Source organism: Heliangelus exortis, chromosome 5, assembly GCF_036169615.1.
Source record: "Heliangelus exortis chromosome 5, bHelExo1.hap1, whole genome shotgun sequence".
Lineage (NCBI taxonomy): Eukaryota > Metazoa > Chordata > Aves > Apodiformes > Trochilidae > Heliangelus > Heliangelus exortis.
Genome location: NC_092426.1, coordinates 5,710,364 through 5,730,819, shown reverse-complemented (window position 1 = coordinate 5,730,819; position 20,456 = coordinate 5,710,364). Strand labels below are relative to the sequence as shown.

Here is a 20,456-nt window from a genome sequence, read left to right as displayed (position 1 = left end):
GATTTTTAACACAAGGTATTTAAACTGAAAATTATGAAACAGTGCATTAGGAGGATATAAAAAAATACTGATGTTGACTGTGATGCTGTGAAACCTCCTTTGCTTAAGCTTCTAAATAGCAGGTTAGACAAGTGTCTGCCAAGAGTGGTTTATGCACGTTCAGCCCATGTTCAGAGCAAAAGCAGGCTAAGGCATATTTTAGGATCTCCTGAAGTTCTCCATTTCTAGAACTTCTGCATCTAATGGCTTGTGATTAATGTGCAGAGAACAGCTTCTGTAAAAAAAAATATTTCATTTCATATCTTGCTAATATCGAGTTTTATCATCTCGAGGTAGATCCCATCTTAACTTTGATCAATAAATATTGATCCTCACAGACTACACTCCTATCTGCTTAGTAATGCTAATGGAAGTCTTACAAACACCTCATAGCTCAGATGCAATTCTCAGTGACACTTAAAACCTAAGTAATTAGACTCTACTCTGTTAAGCAGTCCTGATTTTAAAAAAAAATTACATTGCTTCAGTGAATCTGACTTCTGTGTGGTAAAATCTGCTTTTAGTGTTGTGTAACTGAAACACAGAGCATGGAAGTGCTTAATATTGTGCAAATGTGTGGTATTCACCAGCAGCATTTCCTGTGCACTCAGTATTACTGGACAACACTGATTATCAGGAAAAAGATTCAGTACACACTACTAAAAAGTCACAGCTTACATGCTGATTACTCTTATGCCAAAAATGGTTACTTTGCAGGTGGGCTTTTTTTGTTTTGGTTGGGTTTTTTGTTGTTTGCTTTTTAATCACAAGGTAAAACAAGAAAAACACATTAATCTGGAAAGCTTATAAAATAAAATAAAATTTTTTAAAAAATCAACATGCATTAAGCATGCTCTTATTTATTCCTAATGTGGAAACTACATAAAGGTTAAACACTTATCTTAGATCTCTATTAAATGCTAACGAATGTAATGAATTTTTCTGTATACTAAGATGCCTGTAATTATGCTACTTATTTTGTTTACAACTCTTCACTCTGTAAAGAGCAGTTACATATCAGAAGCATCAAGAAGAAAAATACACAGATCAAAATAAATGCTCACCTTTCCAGCTGATCCAAATGCAAATAGCCCAAGGTCTTCATAAGTAGTGACAGCTGTTAGTATGGGGAAAAAAAAAAAAAAAAAAAAAGCTAAAATATATTTAATATATTTAACTTCAAAATAATTTGAAAGCTCTAGCTTTGCCTCTTTTTCTCTTTGTAAATTAATGCAATTCAGGACAGAAAAAGAGTATTTTATAGTATAAATATATATAGTATAAAATAGCTTTTATTGACACCTGTACTCCTGCTACAAAATACAGGTATATGCTCAACCATTCAGACTCTCAGAAACTCAGTTTAATATTAGAAAAATATTAAGTAATATAAATAAATTAAATAATATAAATATAAAATAATACTAACTATACAACATTAATGGCAAATTGCCTTCTTCCAAAGATTTTTGCAAGTGATACTAAGGGTGAAGAATTCTGAAATTAGCTTCAGCAATCAGATACAAGACAGTCTCATATTTTATTTGTTCAAAGGGTGCACTTCTTTTAACTATGACAACAACAGAGGCTTTGTTTTCATCTTTCCATGAATATAAACATCAGTCACCAGCTGGTCAGCTTTTAAAAACTCAGCACTATTTATTTTCAAGCAACCTGAAGGTAACCACCAACCCTTGTTGAAATCTCTTACTAAAAACCAAAACACACCAAAGCAAAAGCAAAAGCAAATCCTGCCCTTACCTGCAGCTGACTGACATAATGACATTAAAATAGCCTGTGCTTTCCTGTGTGCTGTTGTTGAATTGCAGCTGAAGCTCACTTCTAATATTGGTGGTAACTCAAACCAATTCCTCCTCAGAGAGAAGGAAATCATATTAAAGTCTTTCATTGTTGCTCTGTATTTTGTTAGTAGAAACGTGAGTGATACCAAAAAGATGAAAGTTTTCTGAGAAATACCACTCACTTTCTCAGTGTATAATAAAACAGCCCGCAGCTGTAAATACCTCAAAGGGTAAAATTAAACCCAAACCCACGTAATTTTATTGTCCCAATGCCTGCTTTCTCTTCCTTGTCTCTGCTTGGTACTGCTTCTACTCCTGTCACATCTTAATTTAGGGCCCAGCTCTGCAATTTGAGCTGCAGGGGCCAGACCTTCACACCTGAGTGAGGTCCCACTGAAATAAATGAAACAAGACACGGGAGCCACAGGGATCAGATGACAGGACGGGAGCCTCAGACTGCCAACTGCCCAAGCTGAGGTGGTTTTATTTCACTCAAGTTCTGCACACAGCCAGAAAAATGCTCCAAAGGAGAAACAAAAAACCAAACCCCACCACACACACACTAAAAAACTTCATTAGTTTTCTCATATGACTTTCTCAAAGGCAGTATTTCCACTTCTGCTCTACACTGCTGACACCAATTTTGCTATGACAAAATAAAGGACAAAATCAACTGAGGGAGTCAACCCACAGCATAAACCTAAACTACTTACATCTGCTGTTACACAATACAAATCACATATAGATATAATTAAATAACAAGTAAGCCATAATACAGATTACCCTGTATAATTCTTAAATTTGTATTTATAAAGTGGTTGATCACAATGAAAAAAAACATTTTAGAACGTCCAACAGCAATTAAAAAAAAAACAAGCAGCAGCAAAATGTTAAGCATATTTAGGGAAGAGCTTTTTTTATCATATGGGAACAAATATCTAAAGAGTTACCAACAAAGGGAACTACATTTCCCACACAATCCCAGAACAGCAGTACGAGACCTTAGAATATTTTCTCTAGTAACTTTGCTTTTGTAATCAGTTTAGTCCTGTGAACACTGAGCCCTCATACTTAATCACATTACTCTTGCAATTTCAAAACTAGATGGAATAAAATATTAAGCACAATTGGTATAAACAAGTTCTGCCTGATTGGCTGGATCTCTATTATGTTATTAACACTAAATGGAAATTACCCACTTGTATGCAAAGTGAAACTGGCAAGTATAGTACACATGACTGAATCAGAAAATGAAAAGAAAAATAAAAGCCATGAAACATGAAAGCACAATCCACCTAAAGTCCCAGTTCCTCTGCTGCACAGATTAACCTTATCCTTCTTCAGACAAAGCCAACATAGGTTCTACAGCATTAACATCAGGAGAAAAACTAATCCAAATCTAACATTTGACACCTGGGAGTACTGTTTTTGCTAAGCATTTTGGTCTACACAAAACAATTTGATTACATCAAAGTCCAGACCATAATAATTTAAAAATGAAGACACTTCTTTGCTTGTGAGCTACAACTAAAATGCCTGTGTTTAACAAATCTTGGTCTCTTTAAAATGGAATTAATGTTAGAGCTTCCTTTTCAGGAGGTATTTTGTAGGCCAGCTCTTTCTTAGGATTATTTTTATTATTTGAATACCAGAATGATTATCTTACAAACACTTTCAAAGGTTTTTGTTCGCCACCCTTTAAATTATTTAGCTCATTTTTAATATAAAACTTCTAAAATTTGTTTTCAGTTCCTTGCTATGTATTAATTTTGCTGCTGTAATGTTGTTCAGAAATGCATGTAGGTTTTATCAAGGAAAATATTCAATTGTCTATTCTGTGAGCAAAGACACACACAGATTTTAGTTTGTCAAGGTCCAGTAGGGCACATTTCTCACTTCTAAAAGACAACAGTCCAAATAAAAGTTGAAATGCTACCTACCATGAGCCTTTTTTAACAGTTTACAGTAATTGTGGTAAAGATAATTTGAAGGAAATCTTATTTGGTTTTTTTTTTTTTAAAAGAAGACCCCAAATGCAGCAGTCTTATCTAGACATAATTCTGGTGCCAGCATTATCTGTCAAAATTAAGTCATAGCTAATTATTAGCTTTAAAATGCTAGTTTCAGACAAGAGAAATACTTCATCCTGTCATTTCAGTGCTATTCCTTGCTTTCAGTTGTGTGTTTTAAAAGAACGCTGCCTTTGGACAGCTACTGAGGAGTTCAAACATTCTTATACATTTAAGTTTTTAAGTTCAAAACATCAAAACTTTTCTTACTTCAACAAGCTTAAATCCCTAGTTTTCCCTCCCCATCAGTAGTTCTTTTGGGAGAATCTCTTAAATTATTACTTTACCAGACAACAATATAACAACATTCAGTGCTCAGGCAACAGAGACAATTCAGCTCAAATAAAGTAAATAAAGATCATAATACATTATTTCAAGTTCCCCTTTTTATGCTTATGCATCTTACTAGCTACTTATTTCAGGTTTTGATTCCTTTCTTATAAGCAGAGTTCCAAGAGGACAAAAAGAAATACCAAAGACTTAGCCCCATATCATCAAGAAGCCAACAGTTATCAATCATTAAAGTAACCCTACCTCTGAAGAATATTTTTAAAGAATGAATGAAGATCACTCAACAGGTGAAGACAGGAGCAGCAGATCTAAGAAGACCCAGGAAGCAATCATCTGAGAGTCCAGAGCTAGCTACAGAAAACAAAGCCAACAGGGAAGGAAACAGAAGCTTTCTCCCAAAACCTTTGAAAAGAGAGGGAAACAGATGAGAGGGAAACAATAACCAGGTGACTGAAAGAGATGGAGACTTCCTGCTCTAAGGTGATCTTTGTATATGAAAACTTAAGGAACCAGTCAGTTGTTTCAGGAGCATTCAAAAGAAGCAAGAATTAAAGCATCAGCAGATCAGATTGCAGATATTGGAATCTACTGCTTCAACATTCTCAGAGCACTGACATTTCTAAGGACTGCAACATGACTTCTCATTCAGTATCAAAACCACTTAAAATCCTGCCTCTAAAAAGCACTGTCAGAATTATTATAATCCAGTATGATCACAAAACCTGAAAGGCATCCATTTCAAATAATAAACATAATATTCATTACGAGCAGAAGAATGCCAGTTTGCTATTTCAGATGCTCTTAAGCCTTCATCAAAAGCAACAGTTCACACTCAAGCAGCATGGCCCAGCCAGCACCAAAATAATGTTGCTCCAGAAATACAGGATCTATCTTTTTGGAGATGCATTTTGAAAAAAAAAAAATTAAAACTGAAGCCAGTCACTTTGGCATTGACTTCCACAAGAAGTTTCAAAATTGTATTTTGAAATGGCAAATAGCAATATTTACATAGTAAATGTTTCAGCATCACTGAATTGGATGAGGCTTTGTGCCAGCATGCTGTTAATTATGATTATTCTGGGTCTTATCTTTGTGATATAAGTGAGGAAGTATTTCAGAGATCACTGATATAGACAAATCCTTTTCACTTACCAGTCTGAGTGCACATACTCAGCAGAAGAAATACAGAATAAGAAGCAAGGCCGGCAACAATCAGCAGCAAGATACTGAAAAACCACGAAATATTCAAATTAATTAATAATTTAATTATTCTTTAATTAAACAGTTTTAGAGTACTTTGCACTTTCCATCTTTAAGAATGCTACTTTTGCAAGAAGTAAGCTAGAAGACAGGATTTCCTCATTTTATGGCTTCTGTCTGCTGACTGTGGCTCATAAGTCTCTGACCTTCCCATTACTTGTGAAGTTCCACTTCTTTTTTGCAAGTAAGTGTTAAGAGGATTACAAAGAGAACATAAACAGAGGAGTTTGTGTGTTTACATACACAAACAAGTATGCATTTTCTAATTAAGTGAATCTAATGCTTAGAAAATTGTACAAAGTGACAATTCTGGTGACTTTGGCCCTGTTATCCATAGGTCAGCATGGACAGCAAGCAGAAGGGCAAAAAAAAAAAAAGCACAAGATAATTCAGGTTTCAGATACTTAGTCAAGTTACTTCAGAAAGGCCATTCCCTAAATTAAGGGAGAGAGCAGCTTTGACATGTATCGATCTATCAGGAGTAATGGCCAAGAAATTGCCACCATGTGGCAATTTAATGCAATGTCTGGGCAGTGTTAATGTTAGGCCAGACCTGAATGACTGAACCAAAGGGGAAGATCACATTCAACAATGTCTAAAAGCACCAAGCTATTTACTTCTTCCCCAGTTTTTGCACAGAAGTCTTAGTAATTTGTTCCATTTAAAACTACCAGCTGAGTTCAAAAATAAATGCACATAAAAACCAAACTTACCTAAACCCAATGATCCCTGTGTTGGCCATAGCATAGGACAAGCCAAGTATCCCAGCTCCCATGATTGCATTCATTAAATTAAACACTGAGAAACCAAAGGAAGAGCCACGATTTGAAGGATTCTGTGAAAAGGGCAAAACAAAGTGCAGTTACTACACGAGGTGCTTCAGTCTTTCAAGGGAGAAAACTTAAGGGAGGGTGAAAGATTCAACTTTCCCTTCCCTCATCTAAATCAGAAAAATCTCTTTTCTCATTGCAAAGACCAGGCAAACCCTTGTGCCTATAAATTAACACGATGCTCTCCCCCACAGAGATCTCAAGAGGTCTCCAACCTTCGAGCAGGGGGATAGAGAAGCACAAAAAGAGCCCAGCCCAGATTTATGCTTCACAGCAGCCTCAACCCCTGCGTGCTCCCTGCAGGGGCGAGGGGCAAAGTCTGCACTCCCGAGAGCTGTGAAACCCAAGCACCGAAAGCATCAGAAGAAACGCCAGGAACCGATGTTCCGATCCAAGCCCGGTGCTCCGCACCCCTGCCCGGCCCTTCCCGCTGCCATCCCCGGGAGCCGTCCCCCCCAGCCCGCTCCTCCCCACTCGGCCAAGTTCCATCGAGCCAACCACCCTTTGAGACCGAGGTTCCCTCCTGATATCTCCCCGGGCCGGACCGGGCCGGGCCGAGCCACACTCCCCGAACTCCTCAAAACCGAGCGCTCCCGGGAACAGCCCCCGCCGAAGCCTCCCGGCCGGGGAGCGCCAAACCGCGGGGACGGGGACTGCCCCTGAGGACAGACACAGCCCCTGAGGAACCCAAACCGAACCAAACCGAGCCAAGCCACCGCCCCCCCACCCCCGCCGGAGCGGGCCCGGGCAGCCCCGCGGTTCCCTCAGAGCCGCCCCTCCCCACTCGCTCCCTCACACGCACGCTGCCCGGCGGCGGCGGCAATAGCGGGACGGACTCCCCGTCCTCATCCGCCTCTTCCTCTTGCTGCTCACGAGCGGACAGGTACCAGCCCGGTTCGGCCCGGAGCCGCCCGGACCCCCGCGGTGCCGCCGCCATCTCCCCGCGCCCCAACGCTGAGGGGAGCGCAGGAGGGGGCGGGGCCGTCTCTGGAGGGGCGGGGCTTATGCATGAGTGGGCGTGGCCTGCGCCCTAAGCCCCGCCCCCCCCTCCGCGCGGCGCTGCTGTGTGGCGTCACGAGCGGTGACGTAGGAGGGCGCCGGGGCGCGCGGCGGGGCTCGGCATGAGGTGAGGGCGGGGGCTCGGGGAGGGGGAGCGGTCGCCATGGCAACGGTGCGGCCCCGGCTGCGGCCTGAGGGATCGGGGGGGCCCCAACGCGGCCTTGGCCACCCCGGGTGGGCCTTGCACACACACACACCCCACAGACACACAGACACACACCCCGGCACAGGCCGCTGTGGATCTGAAGTGGCCGGCTGCCAGCCCGGTTCCCCTCAGGGCACCGGAGAGGCCCCCGCACTGCTTCCCTCCCTCCATCCCTCCCGTCCTTCCGGGGGTGTCTTCCCCGGGTGAAGCCTGGCCGGCATCTCTGTGACAGCCCCTCCCCTCTCCCGGGGGTCTCCGCGCGGGGTGCCTGGTGTTGCTGGTGGAGCTCGGGCTCTCCAGCAGCATCCCCCGCTCTCTGAGGGACGGATGGGGCCAAGGGGGATCCTGGTGAGGAGGGAAAGGCAGAGCAAAAGGAAGATGTCCTTTTGCGACAGCAGGGACCTCCAGCCAGACTCAGCGTGGGGGCTTTTGGCGGCTGGCGGGCTCATCCATGCGAGCCAGGCCAGCAGCTTCCAGCTAGGGAGAAGGGGAACGCCTAAGAAAAACACTGGGATGCTCTGGGTGAGTCTTTCTCCTCTATAGCAGCCAGTGAAGAATGTTATGTTTGTTTTTGAGGCAGCTGGGAGAGGAGGTGTGCTTTGCCAAAAACTTGGTGTAGGGTAATGAGCTGGCTGGGAGATGCAGGGAGCCCCAGTGAGGAGCTGGGGTGGGTGGGGGTGTGAGGACAGGAGCAGGGACAGCTTGGGCACAGATCATAGAATCACAGAATTGGCTGGGCTGGAAGGGACCTCAGAGATCATCAAGTCCAACCCTTGATCCACTCCCACTGCAGTTCCCAGCCCATGGCACTGAGTGCCACATCCAGGCTCTTTTTAAATATCTCCAGGGATGGAGAATCCACCCCTTCCCTGGGCAGCCCATTCCAATGTCTGATCACCCTCTCCATAAAGAAATTCTTTCTAATGTCCAACCTAAACCTCCCCTGGCACAACTTGAGACCTCTTGTGCCCTCTTGTCTTGCTGAGAGTTGCCTGGGAAAAGAGCCCAACCCCCCCCTGGCTCCAACCTCCTTTCAGGGAGTTGTAGAGAGTGATGAGGTCTCCCCTGAGCCTCCTCTTCTCCAGCCTGAACACCCCCAGCTCCCTCAGCCTCTCCTCATAGGGTCCTTTGGGAAGAAGAAGCAGCATGGCTTGGCATCCTGAAGGAGGGCAGCAGCCCCATACCTCAGGATGCAGGGGTCTGAGGCTAGCAAATAAATTGGTTTCCTTTCAGAGATAGTTTGTATCTCTCCTGTCAAACCTCAGCACTGGAAAAAAAAAAAACAAACTTCCCAAGAAGACAGGAGAAATGTCAACCTCACACACTACCAAAATCATCAGTTCCTGCCCAGGAGCAGGAGATGCAGAGTCAGAAAAGCTGGGCCTTTTTGGACTGTCTCTAGTGGAGGAAACCATTTAGAGAAGCCTAAAGCTACTTTTCAAGTCCTCATCCTATGAATGAACTGTGGAGAGGGGTTCAGTTGCCTGGACAGACATTACCAGTGCTTCTTTGTACCTTTAGGGGAATCCTGCATTTAATTCTTGGTCTTTTTGGCACAAAGCATGTGGAGCAAAGACATGGAGTGTGTAACCCCTTACCACTGGGGTATAGAAGGCAGAAATTGCTGAAGAGTGATTATGGCCACTGTCTCTAATAACTGTTCCCTGGAAAGCACTGCTTGGTAATGACTTTTATTAGAGACAGAAGGGGTCCAAGAGTAGGATCAGGACAGTAGAAGTTTTTCCACTTGGCTTACTGGGATTAGTATCACATTTATTAGAACAAAGGCAGGTCATTGTGTTTTTTGGCAGGGGGGGGATTATCTCTCTGCTGAAAGTTAGTTAATGTTTAAGGCTAAAAATACATCTGCAAAAGGCCAGAAATTCATAGTGTATAATTCATAACAAAGAGCTTTACTGACCTATTGTGAATTGTTTGGTACAGATGGAAATTCTGGTTCTAAGGGAATGGCAAATCCATGTGATTTGCAGCCTTTTTTAAGGGCATGATTACATAATGTCTATAAAATGAGTAATTTCTCTTCTAGGAGTTTATGGAGATTTGGATACTCTGCCAGACTACTGAAAACTAATAATTTTAGGACAGCTGCATCAAATCCATCATTTCCAGCAGTTTGGATGCAATATTCTGGCAGAATACCTGGTCTCTTTATGGGAGTAAAAAAAAACAGTTTTTTTACCATGCCTGAAACCGTGGAGGATAAAGCTCATCTAGAACTCTACTCACCACATCCCCAAGTGCGTGGGATGACACAGCTCAACAGAGAAGCTTTCAAAAGGACACTTGTTGTTCCAGCCCTCAAAGCCAAGAAAGAAATTGTGAATACTTTGCTAAGGTCCCTAAAACACACAGTGCTGCAGCGTCCTGGCCTCAAGAGAGTGGTTGAGGATCCAGAGGATGAGGACAGTAGGTTTCTTCTTTTGGACCCTCATAAACTGCCAGAATTCTCACTGGGAGAACCAGAGCAAGAGGCATTAAAACAGCTTGGGGTTTGCCCCCAGGTGTCCAAGTATAACCTGGAGCTGACTTATGAGAATTTCAAGTCGGAGGAGATCCTACGAGCAGTCCTTCCTGAGGGTCAGGAAGTCACCTCTGGATTCAGCCGTGTTGGCCACATAGCTCATTTGAATCTTAGAGATCATCAGCTGCCATACAGGCATTTGATTGGTAGGTGAAACAACCCTGCTCAAAAAAATCCTGTTTTGTATATTTTCTATGTATTTCCATGTGTTTTAGCAATTACTCCAACGATGCCTTAGTACTTGCAAGAGGAAAAATTTTGAGTGCTCTTCATTCTTTTGTCTTTTGACTTCCAACAGCCTTGTGCTGATGTGCAGAAGATAGAGTTCTCTCACTGTACCTGTGGCCTCACCTCACTGAGCTTTGTGTCAGGGACAGGTGTGTGCCTTACAAAGACCTCATATCTGCAACCCTTAATCATTTGAGGAAGGCTGTTTAATGTGTGCCTAGTTCAGTAAACTGAACTGTAATCATCAGTGTCTGTATCTTTGTAGAACTTTGTAGAACTTTGTAGTCCTTTAACCAAAATAACTTCTGCCCTCTTTTTTCAGGCCAGGTTATAATTGACAAGAATCCAGGAGTCACCTGTGTAGTGAATAAAACCAACATCATTGACAGCACGTACAGAAACTTTCAAATGGAAGTGCTTGCTGGGGAGAGCAACCTGGTGACCAAGGTACAGCCTTTTTACCCCTGATATTTTAAATTTCATATGCCAAAGCCCAAAGGCATTTCCTGGGAAGGTGAGATGAAGAGATGCTGTCAGGACCATTCCTTTGCACAGTGCCCTTCCCCTTTCAGACAGAATGTGGCTTGGTGGTTACTTCTGCCTTCATTTGTCCTGGTCTGGAAAGAGCAACCTCACAACTGCAGGGATCATCAAAGGGAGTTTTCCTTCTAGTTCCAGACATGTAAAAGCAGCTGAAGGAAAAGTTTCTTACAGAAATACTAATTACAAACTTGCAGTGGGGGGTGTTTCTCACTCTGGAGCCAAAATATTCAGCGGATTAGCTATAAGAAACTGCTGTTTCTTAATTTCATGAAGCCTTGTGTGTAGCTGGTACAGAACATAAGACTGTGTTTGTAAGGATTCTGGCTTTGCTACTAAAGCAGGATTTTGCCTGTTCCTTTTTCCTTTTCTGTCAGCAGCAAGGCAAACCTCATCTCTCCTCTGTCTTGACATTTTTCAGGTGTGAAGAGCACTGTGTAATGGCCACTCAGTGTTCTTCATGTAGGGTTTCTTGTCTTTACCTGGAAGCTTGGCCACTGGTTTGACCAAAAAATGTTTTTCCTAACTTATCAATTTTACCCTTTTAGAAAATAAAGCTTTAAATTACCAAATAAAAAGGTTTGAATAGCTTGGTAGAACACCTTGTACAGAGAAGGTGTTTGAATCCTCAAGGAGTAACAATGAAATGTTCCACAGAGGGTTTTGGCTCATTAAGCATTACATCCAGCACACCCAGGAGTGCAGCTACACCTCAGGGTGTTTCTTGCTGGCAAAGAAAATGATGCAGTGATTTGGACCCAGAGTTTCATTACTTTGGAGCCACACAATCCAAGCACGATGGTGCAAAGTGAGTGTTACCTGGAATCCCACTATCATCTGAATAAATGCTTTTAAACTTCTTGGGTCTGTTTTTAAGATAGTGGTCATCCTGAAGTTTGGGTTTGGATCAGTTTCCAGATTCTGTCACCTGAAGAGATAAAACACAGCATTTTTTCATAGTGCAGAACTGTCTCCCAGTGGCTTTGACCTTGGCTGGCTGCTGCCTTTCTTCTGCTCTTGTGTCATTTTCAGACACTTATTTACTCCATGGGCTCTGCTAAAGGGCTTGAGGCATCTTCCCAAGGTCTGCTTTCAATAAAGGAGTTGTCAGCCAGCCACAAAGCTTTAGAAAAGCCTCAGATAGTTTTGTTTTCATGGTCATTTTAAGTTACTGCTTATTTCCACCTGGTGATTGAGACATTCATAAGCCATCCATCTGGATTGACAGCTGGAACATTCCTTGTGGCTATTTCTGATGATTGGAGCTGTTCACACAGGATCCATGTGTCCTGCTAATGGGAGAAATGTCAATATACACATTACCTTTTGATAAAGCACCTTGGTTTTGAGCTGTTTTAATTACTGGTAACACTTAAAACACGTCTGGAATTTGAGCACAGAGGTTTAACCAAATGTTCTGGACTTTCAGGTCAAAGAAAATAATATTGTATATGAACTGGACTTCTCCAAAGTCTACTGGAACCCACGTCTTTCCACAGAACACGGCCGTATCGTTGAGCTTTTGAAGCCTGGTGATGTTCTTTTTGATGTCTTTGCTGGGATTGGGCCTTTTGCTATCCCAGCAGCAAAGAAGAAGTGCCAGGTGTTTGCAAACGACCTCAATCCTGAGTCCTACAGCTGGCTCCTGCACAACTGCAAACTGAACAAAGTAGCCAACAAAATAAAAGCCTTCAATATGGATGGCAGGGACTTCCTCCTGGGGCCTGTAAGGGAAGAACTGAGTAAAGAGCTTTGGAAAGAAGAACAGAAAACCTCTTTTCACATAGTCATGAATTTGCCAGCTTTGGCTGTTGAATTTCTGGATGTTTTCAGGCATCTTTTAGCTGGGGAGCCCTGCAGCACTGCTGCCCTTCCCACGGTGCACTGCTATGGTTTCTCCAAACACAAGGACCCAGCCAAAGATATTCAGGAGCGAGCTGAGGCTTCTCTGGGAACCTCCTTGGATGGACACTGTTCCACCTACCTGGTCAGAAACGTTGCCCCAAACAAGGAGATGCTGTGCATCAGTTTCCAGATCCCAGCAGACGTGCTGTACAAGAGGCCCTGCCCCGATGAAGGTAAGGAAGAGGCCTCCAAGGTGGCACTTTGTGCCTTTTGGTATCTGAGGCTGGTCCCACCTTGTCATCCCTGAGGGCCACCTCAGCCATGTGACAGGGATTCTGTGCTGTGGGGAACAGGAGTCTGCTCCTCTGATCCCAGCATGAACCTTCACAGAGAAAATGGTGGACTGGGGAGGATCATCCCACACGCCACAAACCAGACCTTCAAGCCTTAGGTTGTGTGCCCAGGGAGGATGAGATATTGAACATCAAGCAGACATTCTGTGAGGTAAATACTTGAGAACTGGAGCTTCATTTTCACCCAGGGTGGAATGGCAAGTGACTGGTCCTAGTTCTGACCTTCTTCCTCATGCTTGCACAGACTCTCTTTAGGTCTGGAGTCACACCACCAGCAGAATTTGGTTTTGTACAATGTAGCTGAGATGTAGATATCCTTATAGATGTCTAATGTTCAATTTAATTCTCTTTTTTTTTCATAGCTTGTCATTTGAAGTATTTGTAGGTGCTAGCTGGTTTCAGTGATCTTGGGCTTTGTGCTACATGATGAGGGAAGAAGAGGGGAGGCTTTCAGTCTGCAGATAGATGAACTGGAGCAGAGGATGTTTTGATAAAGCTTTAATGACATGAAACTTATTTTTTATGCTGCTCTTGGGTAGCACCAAGATGTAGGTTAAAAATGTAGCCACATACAGGGTTTTTAAAAGTCCAAAGTAAAGACCCTCCCCTTGCTGTTGTAACAGTTTTAATTTGTCACTCTTAATCCTGATTTTAACTCCTTTCCTGTTAAATCCCATAAGCATTAACACAGCTTATGGTTTAGTTCCATCCGGTTACTTTACATTAAATAACTTACTTTTTTCTAACCTTCTTCCAGCAAAACCAGCCTCTAAACGTCTGTGCACCAGCAAAGATTTTTCAGAAGAAAGGTTACCAAGGTGAAGACTGGAGTTACCTTATTAATTATAATCAGTACCCAGGGACACCAGGCTTACCTCTCGTTTACCCCTTGAATTATTTGAAGCACCCACATGACTCTGCAGAGATGCTGAGATGCAACACTCCTGTGCATCTTGCTTCCTGCCTTTACCTTTTATTTTAATTGTGGTATCAATAAGCAGACTACAAAAAAAAAATAATCAACTACTTTGGGTTTTTTGTAATCAATGTATTTTGGTATTTTTCTGCTCTCTGTTGCCCCATGGTAATCAGTGACACAGACTGTGTTAGTTTTATGCTGTGCTGTTTTGATAATGGGTGGTTTGTGGCTAAAGCTGATTGTTATGTTTTGTGGGGTCAGTCAAAACTTGTATAACCCTTGTGCTGGATTCACTCTGACAGATGGTTCTTGTGTTTAAGAATATTGGGTTACTCTTAGCAGATGCACAAAGCTCTTGTACAAGCAAAATAACCTTTCAAAAATTTAATCCAAGGTACAACAAGGCCCACATAGCCATTTTGTGTATTTCTTCCTGGGCTTTTGAGTAAAAAAGGGTTTTTAACACTGAGGTTTCATTAAGGATTAGTCAAGTCCTAACTTAGTGATTGCCCATTGATAAAGCAGGGAAAACTCTAATGACATTTGCAAAGCTGCAGATGAAGGACACACTCGTGTTGAACTGGGCTGAAACCCAGCACCTGACTGAAGAATCCTCTGACCTTAAACCCCCTCCTTCTGCAGTGATGCTGCCTCTGCCCTTGCCCAGCTCTCCCCCTGCCTCCTGGCTGCTCCCCTGCTGCCAGCCCTGGGCCATCCCTCTGACTGGCTGCCTGTATTCTGCAGGGATTTGAGAAGCCTCTGAGTTCCTTTTCTCACCCATCCAAACTATTGTTGGGCAACGTCAACCACAAATAGTTTATTTGGACAGAGAACTTGGATCACCCTCTCAATTTCAGATATTTTCCCTCAGCCCAAGCTCACGCCCAACAACTCAGTCACCAGATGTTGGTCACCCTTCCCTGGCTCTGCTGCTCTGGCTCTGTCACTGTAACCCCACGTCCTGGTTCTCCCCCAAAGCACCACCAGGGCTGTGAATTTGTTTTGCTTGTGGCTCCATGTCCCAGCCTTTCCTGTGGCTACAGCCTCCAGAGCTTCTGTGCTGCTTCACAGCTTGGTTACTGCTGGATTGCATTTATCAAACTGGGATGGGGGGAGGGAAATCATCATGTCTCACTCCTACTATCCTGAAAGCAGTGGTACAGATTGCTCTCCTGGCCTGCTGCTCCAGCCCTCCTGTTCCTCCACGGGCACATCAGATGGTTTTGCAGCAGCTTTAACCTGTTTGTCCTCCTGTCAGTGACAGGCACAGCCCTGCCCGTCACTGCTGCTCTGAGAGCAATGGCTGGGCTGCTGCCCCCACCCTGTGATGCCATTACTGCTCCTGTCACATCCCCTGACACCACTGCCCCTGGGCCTCCCATCAGCCTTGGAAAGCTGCCCTTGTGCTTCTGAACCCTCCCTGCACTCTCCTGTGGCTGTAAGGCCCTCTAAGTAAGGGCCTGGGGCACTGCTGCAGCAGGCATTGGGCCCTACACTGACTTTACAGCTGGAGACCACAGGGCTCTTTGGCCATGGGTGTTGCCTCACAGGCTGAATTTAGGGCTGCTCAGCACCACTGCACTCACAGAAACCTGGCTTTCATCACCATTTTTGTGTTAAAACTTCATTTTCAGCACATGACTGAAGTATCCCAGGGCAGGGGAGGATTTTTGTTCCTCAAAGTTCTGTTAGCACAAGGATTTAACGCCGTGGTGACATCCACAGCACATCAGCTGCCAGTCAGGGGGCTGCATGGAGCTCTGCTCCTAACCAGGGTTGGACTTTTTCCATATTTCTGCTCAGTTGCCACTTTGCATAGAACCCTTCCACATGAAATAACAAAGGGTAACTAACACAGTCTGGGCGTGCAGACAAGGTGCATGAGGGTATTTAAGTGATACATATTAATTAAAAGATTTGACCTGTGGCTTTACAAACCTGGAATAAAGCAGCTCCTGGGTCAGCAGTGTCTTTACCAGTCTGGTGAGCCCATGGTAGCACAGACTCCCCCTGGATGCTGCTATTTCCCTCCCAGCATCCCCAGCTGAATCCCAGAAGGATCTCTGTTACCTTTTATCTGGAAGCAGGGGACAGGCTGCCAGGCAGCTGTGACAGAGGGTCTCTTATGTGCCCTTGCATGGCCAAGTCCTACAAGACCCATCCACAGGCTCCCCAAGGACAGCCCCCCCTTTTCTACACTCCCCACCTCCTGTGTAAAGTTACAAGTCAGCAGCTATTCCATATGGGCACAAACAACAGGGTTTCAGAGAAAGGGCAAGGGAAACTTTGGCACCTCCCTCAACTTTCCTTAATAAAAGAAGCAGTGAGTCTGGGATAGAGTTTATTCTTTTATTACAACATAGAAAAAATACATTCATTAAGTACACCCTTTTCAGAGCCCTTTTCAACAACTATTAACGGATGATCCATAAAACATGGACCAGGCTTTAGAGGCTCTCCCTGTCCTGAGCAGTTTCCATTCTCCTGCAGTTTATACACTGGTGGCAAGGACCAACCCCGCCACAGAAAGCTCATTAGTCTGCAATTAGTCTGTGTTCCACTACAAGGAGAGGAAGGAATACATAAAAGCAGCAGATCCAATGGCAAGGGGCATCCCAAAAGCCAGGAAAGGGATGGTCCTTCCAAAGGAAGCTCCGGAACACAAGACAGAAAAGTTGCAAACAGAACTAAATAGGAAAAAAAACCTCCACCACTTTTGACTACTTTAATGACCTCACCTTATATCAAGGCTTCTTAGATTGCTTCTGGAGGAACTCAGTTGTAAGATCTTCATCTAAAGATCTGTTTTCCAGACAAAGTTAAGGACTGTGACATCAGAAAGGATCCTGCATAAAAGTTCTGTCAGCAGAGTTCCAGAGTTTCTCATCTCATCCAGCTGGCAGGAGGAAAAACCCACTTGTCTGAACTGGGGAAACTAGTTTTATGGGAAGAAAATGTAGGCTTGAATATTGACACTAAATGTTATAATCAAAATGGCATTTAAATACTTGTGCAAATAAAACCCTGCAATAAGAGTAAAACCACAAACTTTAATAAAAAAGTCTGGCTTTATTTTAAAAAAATTTACAAGTGTATTTCTTTAAACCTCAAACGTACACAGCTGAGTTATTCACATCTTCCATTAGATGTGGCTTATTGCTCCAGCCTCCCTCAGCAAAGTGCCACATGACTAACCAGTCTCCCCCTCCACAAAAATGTATCTACCATTTTACAAACCTCTGGTGCAGAGGGGGTTGGTTGGTTTGGTTTTTTTTGGTTTTTTTTTTTCCTTTTAACACTTAAATGCAGCTGGGTTTTACACAGGAAAGTGACTGCAGCTTGGCCATTGTGCAGATGGCAGCAATTTTACCCAACCTCTGCTGGCTTGATTTGCTTCTGGCTCCATTTGGTGTCCCCTTGATGCTGATCCTCACTCAGTCACTCACCGAGGTGCCAGAAAAGACCACTGAAAGCATCCTGTAAGGCTCGGTGACAAGCAAGAGAAGTACTGTAGCCCCCAGCCAGATCCTGGGGAGAGGCAGCTCGCACGTGGTTGAGATACCTAAAACACAGAAAGATCATTTTAGAGCAGAAATAAACACATCAAACACCTGCACAGTTCACAGTACGGTGAGGTCCAGGCTGCCTTTTGGGAGACAGCAAGGAGATGGAGCTGCCTCCTGCTGCCACCTGTGAACTCATCAGTACAAAAAACTTCCATTAGTTAAAATGATGACACCACTGATGCACCTTCAGACAGGCTTTGTGCTGAGAGGAACTTGGCTCTTTGAACTTAACTGCAGCAGGCTGAGTACATTCACTGGTTGGTATTTTCTGTCCTCACTCTGGGGGAAGGGCTGCACTTCTCCCCCTTGGTAGTTCCTTCTAAGAAGAGTTTCAGCTCTGTGCAGTTGATGCTGAGCACTCCTAGGAGCCAACCAGTTCCTCTAATGACAACAGGGCTGAACTTTCTGCTCTTGGGCCTATCTGTATCTGGATTAACTCCACTGACACCAAGGAATCAGATCTGCATGAGGCTCTCATCAACATTTTGGCTGAACAAACCTCTCAACTTGAGCATCAGTTAAACCACCAATCACCCATTTGCAGAGCCACCTGATTTTACACCAAACCAGCCAGATGGATGAGTTGAGGTTGCAACACACTGCCCGTGCTGGCACTGCTGCAAGCTCCTGCCTCCCCTTTGCTCCAAGGGCTCCAGCCCAGCCATGCACACTCAGCTCCTGTTCAAGGGGTCTGTCACAGGGAATAGTTGCTGTCACCCTACAGTTCTTTCACCCCAACATAGGACAGGGAGAAGACCAGATCCTCAGTTTGTTTTCACAGAATCATAGAATTGGCTGGGTTGGAAGGGACCTCAGAGATCATCAAGTCCAACCCTTGATCCACTACTGCTACAAAAGGTTTTGCACCAAAACCTCATAAAATAGGCACAGGCTGCAGCCCTGCACGATCAGCACAACTGCCTCAAATTCTGAACATCAGGTAAAACACCATAAACTGCCTCAAATTCTGAACACCAGGTAAAACACCACACAGGAGAACTGCTTTTCATGGAGGCAGAGTAAGATGCTGAGCTTCAGCTCTCTGGTTTGATTCATCACTTGGTACATGTTGCTCCTGGGAAGGTTGAGTCATTCTACCTCTGGCTTGGTAATTCAAGCATAAACTTGCAAAATGCATACAGCCTTTTATAATGTTATCCCGAGAAACCTGAAACAGCTGCACTTTTGGCAGGGAAATACAGGACCACCAGTAAAATATCCAAAACAGTTGCATCTTTTAATTTACAACTGTACGCTGTATCCATAAAGAGTATATAAAACAGGTCAGATTTTATAGGTAAGACATAATAAACAGTCATACCCATTGATGCCATAAATGCACAGAATAAGAGGTTACTTAGAAATGATTAATTACAGTTTTAAAACTGTATTTCTTGCACCTAATAACCGCAATGCACAGACATGAGCAACGTTTCAGACTGATTGTTGGTGAGATGCCGAGGCTGGGACGCTCGATTTGCCTCCTGTGGCTGAGCCCATGTGAGCTCTGCCACTTTGTGCCAACTTCTGATGGAGCCTGATCCCCACTGCCGGGCATGGGCTCCCACAAGAATGGCACAGACCCTTCTAATGGTGTTGAGTCCAAAGGGAATCTACAATCACAGCAGAAAAGCTGGTCCCATCTCTTATATCTGCTCAAGGGAAGATGTTCTGCAGAGAGCTCCTGTATTGTGGGAGAACGCCTTTAAAAAATTTTTTTTACTTAATTTTTTAGACATTCTTTTTATGTGTCAAGTAACTTGTTAGTATTTTAGGAGGCCTCCTTCTCCCAGACCTTTTACATCTGCTGTGGGAAACAGGAGGCCCTTCCCCCAGCTAGGAATGATGAAGGGACACTGACAGTGACAAATAATTTCCTTCAAACCACCAGTGTGAAACAACCTCCACCCTTCGATCCATAGAGTCTTACAAAAATCAATTCCCATCTCAGATTTTACTTCTATCATGTTTGTCTCACTCTCTTCCACTCATTTGTGGAACAGTCCAGAGAAAACAGGGGATTATTTTACATTTCTATATTGACAACTGTTGCTTGTCTGTTTCTCATGACTTTCCTTATCTTTTATTAGTTTTCTTGTATCACTACATGAGAGAGGCAGAGTCTATTATTTCCCCCTTTTTAGGTCATCTGAAATTGGGGCACCAGTTTCATAAGAGAGCCTCATTTTACGGCGTTTCTAGTTAATTAGCATCTGATCTCTGAAGCAATACCAAATCATTGCCAAAAAGGCTCAGATCAGCTTTTACTACGGCAACCAGTGTTAATTCTCCTTACTCCCGTGAAACAAGCACAACATGCTGCTGGCTGTCAACCGAGCTCTTTATTTTCTTGTTAAGTATCTAAACTTACTGCTCTTGACCTATTTAATTACTGTGGTACACCAGGCAATTGCAAAGAATCTGCCACGCTGAAGCCACACAATGAGAAGCGAATGTTCTGACTTTTCCCCATCTGTGCTGCCCGAACCCGGCTGTGCCCTTCGCAGGAGAATCTCTCTGAACTGGGTTCCTGGGGGTTTCTGGCAGGGGTCAGCACATCTTTTCATGTACACCTTTACAACAGCAGCAGGAAGAAGCTCTTGCCAAGTCTTTCTTCCAAAAAATTGAGCTCCGTTCGGTCCTGGGATCTGGAGGTAATTGCCCTCACTAGTTAGTGAATTCCAGCCACGCTAGGTCTGTTTTTCATAGGTTTATTTTAAGTACCTGTAAATCTTATAAGCAGAAACCAGGAAAAGAGAAGTTTGCTTTTTCTGGTGCAGAGTTTTTTAATGTAACTTGTTTCTACTGAGGGCAGACTAAACTCTGAAGTTAAAAAAACGCCTGCATTATTACTTCTGAGCAGGGCTTAAAGGGCTGTGTGTTCTCTGCCCCACAGTTTCACACTTCCCATTCCCTGTGATGCCTTCATCCTGTTCCAGGCTCTGCTCAAACAAGCCCCCTTCCCTTC

General features: G+C 43.7%; 3 protein-coding genes across 8 annotated transcripts in view; 1 reads left to right on the top strand and 2 right to left on the bottom strand.

Annotated features, from left to right (window-relative positions):
• Positions 1-7,285, bottom strand: part of SLC38A6 (solute carrier family 38 member 6) — a 42,079-nt gene extending 34,794 nt beyond the window's left edge. The window contains exons 1-4 of one of the 3 annotated variants that reach the window (XM_071745305.1): positions 7,088-7,285; positions 6,175-6,296; positions 5,354-5,427; positions 1,104-1,156 (exon numbers count right to left, since the gene is read on the bottom strand). In XM_071745305.1, the coding sequence (XP_071601406.1) occupies positions 1,104-1,156; positions 5,354-5,427; positions 6,175-6,296; positions 7,088-7,228 (390 nt within the window). In that variant the 5' untranslated portion in view covers positions 7,229-7,285. The remainder of the gene's footprint in view (positions 1-1,103; positions 1,157-5,353; positions 5,428-6,174; positions 6,297-7,087) is intronic. The other 2 variants (XM_071745303.1, XM_071745304.1) reach the window with 2 other exon arrangements.
• Positions 7,286-7,333: 48 nt separating this feature from the next.
• On the top strand, positions 7,334-17,005 carry TRMT5 (tRNA methyltransferase 5). 3 transcript variants are annotated; one of them, XM_071745296.1, is made up of 6 exons: positions 7,373-7,417; positions 9,017-9,176; positions 9,543-10,183; positions 10,588-10,712; positions 12,235-12,883; positions 13,761-17,005. In XM_071745296.1, exons 2-6 carry the CDS (start codon positions 9,133-9,135, stop codon positions 13,823-13,825), a joined length of 1,524 nt encoding a protein of 507 aa, XP_071601397.1. In that variant the 5' UTR covers positions 7,373-7,417; positions 9,017-9,132; the 3' UTR covers positions 13,826-17,005. The 3 variants fall into 3 exon arrangements, with proteins under 3 accessions (XP_071601398.1, XP_071601397.1, XP_071601399.1); XM_071745297.1 differs by lacking the exon at positions 9,017-9,176 and having other exon boundaries at positions 7,334-7,417; XM_071745298.1 differs by lacking the exon at positions 9,017-9,176 and having other exon boundaries at positions 7,392-8,017.
• MNAT1 (MNAT1 component of CDK activating kinase) overlaps positions 16,258-20,456 on the bottom strand; it is a 122,750-nt gene continuing 118,551 nt past the window's right edge. For both annotated transcript variants that reach the window (XM_071745300.1, XM_071745301.1), the window contains exon 8: positions 16,258-17,484. In XM_071745300.1, the coding sequence (XP_071601401.1) occupies positions 17,361-17,484 (124 nt within the window). In that variant the 3' untranslated portion in view covers positions 16,258-17,360. The remainder of the gene's footprint in view (positions 17,485-20,456) is intronic.